At 49.0% G+C, this 10,734-nt stretch overlaps 1 protein-coding gene across 1 annotated transcript; it reads left to right on the top strand.

Moving 5' to 3' along the window:
* On the top strand, window positions 1-4,664 carry Dok3 (docking protein 3). The gene is made up of 5 exons (XM_026398235.2): window positions 1-79; window positions 1,237-1,542; window positions 3,479-3,578; window positions 3,668-3,840; window positions 3,953-4,664. The coding sequence occupies exons 1-5, from the start codon at window positions 14-16 to the stop codon at window positions 4,634-4,636; spliced, it is 1,329 nt and encodes a 442-aa protein (XP_026254020.1). The 5' UTR covers window positions 1-13; the 3' UTR covers window positions 4,637-4,664.
* Window positions 4,665-10,734: the final 6,070 nt, after the last annotated feature.

Genomic DNA, 10,734 nt, shown 5'->3' on the forward strand with positions numbered 1-10,734 from the left:
CCCAATCGTGGCCATGGAGCCCGTGGAGACTCCCATCAAGGATGGCGTTCTCTACCAGCAGCACATCAAGTTTGGCAAGGTGGGGACCTCTGGCTGCCAGATTGCTGCCCAGGACTAGCGGTAGGCAGAGAAAGGGGCCTCTGCCCCAGCCCCGGATAACCCACCTGGACCTGGGAAAACTGGGAAGGGAGTCAGGATGGAAGATGGAACCCAGAATTTCTTTTTCTTGCAGCATTAGGAATTGAGCCCAGAGGTACTCTGCCACTGAATTACACCCCTAGCCCTTTTTTATTTTATTTTTATTTTGAGATAGGGTCTCACTAAGTTTCAGAGGCTGGCCTCAGATTAACTATCCTCCTGCCTCAGCCTCCTGAGTCACTGGGATTACAGACATACCCTATGGTGTGTGGCTGGAACCCAGGAATTGGGGAGCAGAATAAAGTCCTGTTGTCTGCCTGAGAAGGTTGAGGTTGAACAGGCTTTTGAAACCCTGTTTTATTTTAGAGATGGAGTCACCAAGATGAGGGAAGGGTCTAAGAATCAAAACCTCTAGGCAAGGCAGAGCCAAGCAGCCTTCTGACCCATCTAATAGTGAACTGTTACCCATGGAAAGGGCCAGGGGCTGAGCTGAAGGAGCCCCTGGAGGTAGAGCCACGCCCTGCAGTCAGGGCTGGGCCCCAGCTCTGCGGAGGGCCTGGCCCTACACCCCACAACTCAGCTGCAGCTGCTGCTCAGGCAGATAAGTAGTCTGTTTCCTTTGTTAGAAGTTATTTGCATGTTTCCTTCCTAGCCATCATGAGGCTCAGGCCTCCCAGCTTCACCCCAATGTCTTTTTTCTCTTTCTTTGTGTGTATATGTGGGGGTGGGGGGTGACAGGTGGGCAACCAACATAACAGCAGTGTGCCCAAGACACTAGATACTCTATAGATAGAGAAGTCCAGTAGAAGACCAGCCTCACATTCTCACAGCCTCTTGAGAGACGAGGACACTGGGGCTATGGAGGTCAGAGGAAAGGGCATGGTGGATTTGAACCCAGGGCTGACTGAACCCAAATACAGACTTTTCCCCCTGCCTGGCCCAGCCCTGGCAAGGTCTCCTTCCCTAGCACCTGAAGACTTATGGGAGGGAGAGGCGAGACTGGGTAGACAGGTGTAGTTGCTGAGTAGCTTGTGCTGAGCCGAGTGGTAGGAAGAATCTGCCACCTAAGAGTCTCTTCCCCAACCCTCTCTCCCACAGAAGTCCTGGCGGAAAGTGTGGGCTCTGCTGTATGCAGGAGGCCCATCAGGCGTGGCTCGGCTAGAGAGCTGGGACATTCGGGATGGTGGCTTGGGGCCAGCAGGGGACAGATCTGCAGGGCCTGGCCGGAGGGGGGAGAGGAGGATCATCCGCTTGGCTGACTGTGTGTCTGTGCTGCCCGCTGATGGTGAGAGTTGTCCCCGGGACACTGGTGCTTTCCTGCTCACTACCACTGAACGAAGCCACCTGCTGGCTGCACAACACCGCCAGTCCTGGATGAACCCCATCTGCCAGCTGGCCTTCCCGGTGAGTACAGGATGGGCGGGCGAGCGGGTAGGGCAGTCCAAAGGCCGGCTTGTGGGGAACCACATCACCCTGTGCTTGCTTATCTCCTTTCTCAGTTTACATCCTGTCACTCGATAAGCATTGCCAAGCAACTGCAAGGCTGGGAAACAGCCCAGAAACCCAGAGAAGGAAAATGAAATACTGGGATGGAAGTGGAATAAATGGAGGAACTTTAGGCAGAATGGTCAAGGAAGGCCTCTCTGAAGAGACAGTGGGCCTGATTCTTCAATAACAAATAAAAGCCCACCAGGCAAAGGCCAGAGGAAAGGCCAAGCAAATACAGTAACATGAGGAGTGTTGTGAATGAGGGGGCAGTATGGGCAAAGGTCCACGGGCAAGAAAAAGTGGTGTGTTCACCACAAAAGGGTCAGAGAGAAGACTGGTGTGGCTGAAGGTAGAGATCAGGAGGAGTGCAGGAGGTAGAGAGGTCGGAAAGCTCCCTGGGAGCCAGCTGAAGCCACTTTGGGCTATGTGTGGGATTTGGGATTTGTGTCTGAATCAGAGAAGCCTTTGGAGGGTTTAAGCCAGACACTGATGTTTGTAAAGATTAGCTTTTTCAACCGATCTTGATGGGCCAGAACAAAATGTCTGGTGATTCCTCAAAAAGTTAGTCATGATGCCAGGCAGAGTGACACATGCAGGAGGCTAAAGAATCTCAAGTTCAAGGCCAGCCTCAGCAGCTTATACCCTAAGCAACTTAGCAAGACAATCTCAAAATAAAAAATAAAAAGGACTGGAGATGTGGCTCAGTGGTTAAGCACCCCTGAGTTCAATTCCTGGTACCAAAAAAAAAAGTCAGTCATGAAGTTATCATATGACACAGCAACTCTACTGCTCAATATATATCCAAGAGAACTGAAACAGCTATTCAAACAAAACTTACACATGGATGTTCTTGTCAGTATTATTCACAGTTGCCAAAAACAACCCAAATGGCCATTCCCTGATGAATGAATAAACAAAACATGTTCTATCCATATAATGGAATATTATTTAGCCATAAAAAATGAAGCTCTGATAACATGCTACAACAGGAATGAGAATTGAACACATTAAAGAAGCCAGACACAAAGACCACATATTGTATGATTCCATTTATACGAGAGGTCTAGACTAGGCCAATCTATGGTACAGAAAGTAGATTGAAAGAAAGAAATGGGGAGTGACTGCTAATGAGTAAAGGGTTTCCATTTGGGGTGATGAAAAAGTTCTGGAATTAGGTAGTGGTGATGGCTGCACAATCTTGTAAATATAATAAAAACCACTGCATTGTATGCTTTAAAATAGCTAAAATGGGAATTTTATATTCCATGTATTTTGTTACATTTTTACCTTTTTTAAAGGAACAGGATTAAACAGACAAGTGAGGAAGCAGTTGCATTTGACCCTGGCCATTCTCCCATGGGCCAAAGTGGTCATGGTGGAAGTGCCAAGAGTCAAAAAGAACATGAGGACCTGCTAAAGAACAGGATGTGGGATGAGGGATAGGAAGGGTCAACAGCCACTGGTTGGTTCAATCTTGTGTGCTGCCCCTGAGGCTCTTACTTGTCAAGCTATTAGAGACACCTACAAGCCAATCAAATCCAAGGCCAAGCTCAGGGGCTATGGGGGACATCCTCTTGTTTGCACAGTGATTTATAGCTGTCAGACACCTGTAAGCACAGCTCCCCCTTCCCCAGCTCAGCACCCTCAAGAGAGAGCCCAGTGGGGACTGCCACCTATCATACAGGTAGGGAAATAGCCTCAGAGGGGTATCTAGAGTCAGGCACAACTGGGACTATCACCTGGGGCCCCAGATGCCCTTACTTGTAGCAAAATCCAGGGGTGTGGACCCCTTGGGAGGGGTGGGGAAGAGAAGCAGGTAGACTCTAACCTCTGACTTGAGCCCACTCCCCAGGGCACAGGGGAGTGCTCCTCAGGACCAGGAGAAGCTGAGTCGCCCAAGAGGGGCCTCGTCCCCATGGAGGAAAATTCCATCTACTCTTCCTGGCAGGGAGGTGAGTCACGGGAGGCCCTGGGGCAACTTCAGCCCCTCCCACCCAGGATCTTTGGGGGACTGACAGGGTACCCTCCTGCCTGCCTACAGCGAGTGAGTTTCCAGTGGTGGTGCAGAGGACTGAGGCTGCTGTCCGCTGCCAGCTAAAGGGACCCTACCTCCTGGTGCTGGGCCAAGACACCATCCAGTTGAGGGGAACTGCCAGCCCCCAGGTCCTCTACAGCTGGCCCTACCACTTCCTGCGCAAGTTTGGCTCTGACAAGGTGAGGTGCTGGGTGGCTTCCCCACTTCCGCAGGTCCCTACAGGGAAGGGCTGTAGGTGGTCAGCAGGCTGACCCCTCAGCCCCTGACCCCTACCCATGTCCTTGTGTCTAGGGCGTGTTCTCCTTTGAGGCTGGCCGCCGCTGTGACTCAGGCGAGGGCCTCTTTGCCTTTAGCAGCCCACGTGCCCCTGACATGTGTGGGTCTGTGGCTGCTGCCATCGCCCGCCAACGGGAACTGCTGCCAGAACGGGCTGTTGCCAGGCCTTGCCCCCTGCCTCGCGCCACCTCCCTTCCCTCCTTGGACCCCCCTGGGGAGCTTCAGGAGGTGTCACCAGGGGCTGATCTGCCCACCTGCAGAAGGGCACCTTTGGTCGATCCCGGGCCCCAAAGCCTACCGTTACTACTGGGCCCTGCGCCTGAGGAGCCAGTGTCCGATCTCTACGCCTCGGTGTGCAAGCGTGCCAGTGGACCCCCAGCCACCATTGAGCACCTCTACGAGAACGTGTGCCTGCTGGAGGCCAGTCCTGGACTGCCCAATGGGGGCCCTGAGCTCCAAGAGAGCCTTTCTGGTGGCCACAGCCCTGTAGCCAGCCCCATCTATCACAATAGCGAGGACCTGAGCTGGTCCGGCCCCACCCACGATAGCAACCTTGAGGCTCAGTACCGGCGACTGCTAGAGCTGGAGCTTGATGAGGCAGGTGGCACCAGCCGCTCTGGCAGTCAGGTAGGCTTCAAGGCCAAGCTGGTGACACTGCTGGGTCGAGAGCGGAGGAAGGGTCCTACTCACTGTGACTGACCCTGAAGACCTGGGCAATGACGGCAGGATAGAGGTGCTCCTGGGACAGGAGGGTGGGCAAACTCCTGTCTACTCTGGCTTGCAGGAGCAAAGTAGGCAGCCTGGGAAGGATCCACACCCTGCCCTGTGTGTCCCCCAGTGTACAGTGTACAGATTAACCAATAAAGTGCCAGCTACCCCTCAGTTTTGCCTGTGGCCCACGCTCCATACCACCTCACTTCAGCCCCTGGCAGTGGCACTTGAGGGTCCCCATGAACATAAAGACCCTCACATTCATTGCACCAAACACCAATGTCCTGTCCTCCAGGGACACAAATGTCCTAGACCTGACTTCAGCTACCAGTGGGCTCAAATCCACTGAAGCAAATGGATGTGATGGCAATAGTTTGGGTTCCATTTGTGCAGTAGGAATGACATGAACAGTCAGGTGGAGGGAGACAGGAAGCTTGTTGAAGAGGGAGGTGCCCTCTGCCTTGAACTGGAGGGGCAGGCAGGGCCCACCAGGTGGATAGTGAGCCCAGGCCTTCCAAGCTGAGGACAGATATGCATGGGCCTGAGATGATGAGGAAGATGTGGACAAGAGGTACTTTGAGTGCCCTGTGGTGAGCTGGGTCTCATTATCAGGGGAGGGACATGGTCAGACTCAATGTGGAGACTGCACTTGAGGGGGCAAAATTGGAGACCAAGATGCCCAAGCTGGGAAGGAGGGAGTGGGGTTCAGAGGATAGTAAGGAGCAGATAGAAGGGATTTCAATGATATACACACCCAAACACTTGTTCCCTGCAGCAACAATATACAGATACTTCTGGGGGACTTCAGGCCTCAGTTTCCTCAACTGTAAAGGATCAAGACTAAATTAGGGGCTAGGTTTGAAGCTCAATGGTAAAGCACTTACCTAGCACATGTGAGGCACTGGGTTTGATCCTCAGCACCACATAAAAATAAATTTATAAAGGTATGTGTCCATCCATAACTAAAAACAATTCTATAAAAAAGATTAAAATACATGTGGGCCAGGGTATGGTTCAGTGGTAGAACTCTTGCCTAGCATGTGTAAAGCCCAGGGCCAGCACTGAAAAAAAAAATTACATATTAGACTTATTCATCAGAATTTTACTGTACCAGAACACTGTGGGACAAGGCCATGTTCACAGCTTTAGTCCTGTTCTCAAGGAGCCAACATTCCAGAGAGAGATAAGCACATTTCTAGAAGGCTTTAGTCCCTGCTTTCTCCTTCTCTCCTCTGCTGCTCCTGCTGACAACCTTGGGACCATCCATGCATACAATGTGATCCCAAGGATATGGCCTCTTTGTCCCTTGACTTCAATTCTATCTCAGCTGCCCTTGGCACATCTCGGATCTTGTCTTCAAACAGTAACACACTAATCTTATTTCCACCAAAAGAAAGATTTTTAAAAAGGTGTTGAATAAGCTGAAAAGCTGAGGGAGTCCAGGCCCTGGGTTCGATCCTCAGCACCACATAAAAATAAATAAAATAAAAGCATCCTCTTCTGGCCACTCCTCTCCCTCCTTCCAGCTAACTTCCTCTAGCATAGCCAATATTTCCTTTCCAGGCACAATGACCTACAGGGATTCTTTTCTCATGATCGGTAAGGTCCCTGTCTACCTTCTATCCTTGTCCCCTTTCAATTTCACCCGCAGAGTCATTTCTCACTCTCTTGTCTCCTTCCATCTTGTTTGACTGGCAAAGCCCCCAGCCTCAAGGGAACCCAACTTATTACTGTGCCTGTTCTCTGGCAGCTGCCCACAGTTGGAGAAATTCACATAAGCAGGCTGACTGCCTTGTGACACAATATTATTGCTGGTTCTCGAGGCTGCCCTCAGATCCTGTGTTGTACATAGACGGCTTTTCTCTTCCCTGAGACCTTCAATCCTTTCCTCTCCATTCCCTCTCATTTCCACTTCACAGATGAAGTGGGACAACAGCCATCAATAGAAGTGAACTTTCCACCACCTTCAGTCGTCCACCACTGCACCAGCAAAGGGGCCAGCGTCTGCATCCATCTTCTCCTGTTCCTACAGTGGAAGAAGTATCTGTCCCCAGCCATGTGCTCTGCCCCCAGCTTTTCTCAGTTTCTCAAAGGCTGGCACACCAAGATGTCACCTTTCTCTTCCGTTAAATTAGTCTCTCCCCCTTCCCACCTACTCTCTCTTTAGAGTTGGGGACTGAGCCCAGAGCCTCATACATTAGACAGTGACTCTATGACTGAGCTACACTCCCAGCTCCCCTTTCTCTTCTGGAGCCATCCATGATTAGATCATTATTGCCATCATCATCGTCGTCGTCATCATCATCACCATCATCATCATCTCCAGCCACATGCAAACATGGTGTATCATTTCATAACTTAAAAATAATCTTCCCTTGGGCTGGGGTTGTGGCTCAGTGGTGGAGTACTCGCCTGGCACGTCCGAGGTCCTGAGTTCAATCCTTAGCACCACATAAAAATAAATAAAATAAAGGTACTGTGTCCATCTACAACTAAAAAATAAATATTAAAAAAAGAAATCTTCCCTTGACCTCATATTCCCCTTTAGCCACCTCCCCATTTGCTCCTCCTCACAGTGAAACTCCTCAAAAGGGTTGTTGATTACTCTCATTTCCACTTTCTTACCTCCCATTCTCTCCTTAACTAACTACAATTTCCCTTTCTCCTCACCACTCCATTACACGGTTCCTACCACAGTTGCCAACCATCTTGCTCCCCAAAACAAAAGTACCCGGACTCTCTCAGCTTCTCAGCTTATTCAATAGCTTTTTTATTGTTCTTTTGGTGGTGGTGTTGGAGATTGAACCCAAGACTTCACACATACTAGGCAAGCACTCTACCACTGAGCTATATCCCTAGCTTAACACCCTTTCCTTTTTATTTATTTATTTTTATGTGGTGCTGAGAATGAAACCCAGTGCCTCCCACATGCTAGTCAAGTGCTCTATTGTTGAGCCACAACCCCAGCCCTTGACACCTTATTGAAACACCTTCTGTTCACTCAGTTTTTCTCCTCCTATCTCATGGTCTCTCCTTCCTAGCCTTTTTTTTTTTTTTTTTTTTTTTTCAGTGCTGGGATCAAACCCAGGTCCCTGTACCATCTTGCACCCTGTTAGGCAACTCTCCACCACTAAGCTATGTAGCTGATCTCTTTGTTCTCCTCTTTGTTAGAGTTCTTCCCCAGGGGGTCTGGCCTCAGACAAGGTGTAGCTCAAGTTTGGCTACACATGTCATCACCTGGAAACCTTTGAAAAATTCCTACATTCATCCCCAGGGGCTCTGACTTCATCAGTCTGGCAACATGGGATCTAGGCTTCAGTATTTGGCTTTTCAATTTCTGGGTGATTGTGGTATGAATCCTAGGTCAACAACCACTATCCTGAGTCAGTAAATCATGCATAGATTTCATATACATGAAATGTAGATTTCATATTTTAAGCCACCTAAGTGCAGATTACTCCCAAAGATATATCTTCAGTACACACCCCTGAGCTCCAGATTTAAGAATCTAATTGCACATTAGATATCTGGATGTTTAAAAGTCATCTTCAGAGCTAGGGTAGAACACTTGCCTACCATGTATAAGAATCTGGGTTCTATTCCCAGCACTGCCAAAATACAAAAGGCATTTCCAAATTTAATGTGTGAAGGGAAGTTTGGGGAAGGGGTCTGCATGCAGTGCTGCCCCAGGGTGGATTTAACCACAGAGGGTAGAGCCCAGGAGGATGTTGGAGCCAGGTGTAGGCAGATCTAGCGTCACTTATGGAAAAATTCCTGACAGGTAAAGGCTTCACATGATTGAGCAGGCTGCCATGGAGCAAGGTGAGGCCAAGAGTTGTGGCAATATCAGGGACCCCTCCTTTCAGTGACAAATCCAGGGCTGGGGCTGGGGCTCAGCAGTAACACACTTTTCTGGCATGTACGAGGCACTGGGTTCGATTCTCAGCACCACGTATAAATAAAAAAAATAAAGATCTATCAACAATTAAAAATAAAAAATAAAATCTAAGTCCAGGACTTGGCAGCTTAGAAAATCCCAGGATAGTTGGGCATGGTGGCACATACCCATAATCCCAACAACTCAGGAGAGACTCTGTCCCCACTCAAATAAAAATAAAAAGGGTCGGGATATAGCACAGTGGTAGAGCATCCCTGGGCTCAATCCCCAGTACTACCAAAAAAAGAAGAGAGGAGGAGGAGGAGGAGGAGGGGGAGGGGGAGGGGGAGGGGAGGGGGGAGGGGAGGGGGGAGGGGAGGGGAGGAGGAGGAGGAGGAGGAGGAGGAGAGGGGGGGAGAAGGAGGAGGAGGAGGAGGAGGAGGAGGAGGAGGGGAGGAGGAGGAGGAGGAGGAGGAGGAGGAGGAGGAGGAGGAGGAGGAGGAGAAAATCCTAGAACACACGAGTTACCCAGAAAAGGTCATGACCACAACTGGAACTCAGGACTCTGACCACAACTGGAACTCAGGACTCTGGGTCTCCAGTCTGGCATCCTTTCCCTCATTACAAATCTAAGCCTCTTTGTTACTTGGCAATTTCTGTGATTTTCAAACCAGACTTAGGAAAAGTCCTTGGAAACCTCCAGGATTCTAGAAGCCTTGTCTTGGAGTTGCAGCTCTTCCCAGCAGGGGGCACTGTGTCCTAGTCCAGCTCCTGTTCCTACTCAAGGGCTGCCTGTGCTGGGAAGGATATGCGACTTCATCCAGGCCTGAACCTTGGAAGAGACCTCAAGGGTCCTGACCCAAGGAAGAGACCTCAGGGTCCTCTCTGCTGTAAGACTTCCAGGAACCACCACCCAGGCTGCCACTTCTTCCTTGCTCATTTGCTGTTTCACTTTTGCAATCCTTCTTTCCTTCTTTTATCTGTTCATTCACATTCACCATGTATAGGCAATAGGGAAATGCTGGTGAACGAGAGACAAATCTCTGCTCCCATGGGATTGACATTCTAATGGGAATAAAGGATGATAAACAATATCATGTGAGAGGGTGGAAAGTGCTATGCAAAAAAATAAATCTGTGTAAAAAAAAATTAGGGAAGGTCCCTTAAAGGCGGAAATATCTGAGCAGAGCACAGTGGAAAAGACTGTTGTTTACACATTTGGAGAAAAGTATTTAAGCAGAGGGAACAGTAAGTGCAAAGGTCCAGGAAAGTGCAGGAATATACTTGGCATGTTGGAGGAACAGCAAGGAAGCCAGAGTGGCTCCACCAGAGTGAGCAAAGTAGTGGGAGGGTTGACCTGCTTTCTTAGTGTTGTGTAGGTATAACAATTTTAGTTTTATTTTAAGTACAGTGTGATTCCATTGGAAAGCTAAAAGCTGAGGTGTGATTTCTGCCTTAAAAATATCACTTTGGGTTGGGTGTAGTGGTGCATTCCTGTCATCCCGGTTATTCAGGAGGCTGAGGATCGAAAGTTTATGGCCACTGAGCAACTAACTTAGCAAAATCCTGTCTCAGAATAAAAAAAAGTGGGGGCGGCTAGGATGCAGCTCTGTGGTAAAGCTTGCCTACCATGCATGAATCCCTGAGTTCAATTCCCAGGACTGCAAAAACATAATAAATATAAATAAAGACATCAGGGGCTGGGGATGTGGTTCAAGCGGTAGTGCGTTCGCTTGGCATGCGTGCGGCCCGGGTTTGATCCTCAGCACCACATGAAAACAAAGATGTTGTGTCCGCTGATAACTAAAAAATAAATATTAAAAAAATTCTAAAAAAAATTTTAAAATAATAAACAAATAAATAAAGATATCATGGGGTGAAAGAAGGGAGACTTTCTAGGAGACTGTTAAGGTGTCCAAACACAAGATGACAGTGTCTGAAGCAACAGTGGCTACAACTGGGTTCCAGTGATTAGATGTGCAGACATATTGAAGGTAGAATTTGCAGAGACAAGAAGGGAAGGATAATTTTGTTTCTGCTGAACTAGTTGGATTATTGGTGGTGCCACTGCCAGGTGAGGAAGGGGTTAGAGAAAAATTACAGTTTTGAATTGGGACATATGGTTTGAGATATCTCAGTAGTCATCTTGACAGGCTATTAAGTATTGGAGTCTGCAATTCTCAGGGAGAGGTCAGGGTTGGCCACGCAA

Source organism: Urocitellus parryii, chromosome 1 (genome assembly GCF_045843805.1).
Source record: "Urocitellus parryii isolate mUroPar1 chromosome 1, mUroPar1.hap1, whole genome shotgun sequence".
In the NCBI taxonomy this organism is placed as follows: Eukaryota; Metazoa; Chordata; class Mammalia; order Rodentia; family Sciuridae; genus Urocitellus; species Urocitellus parryii.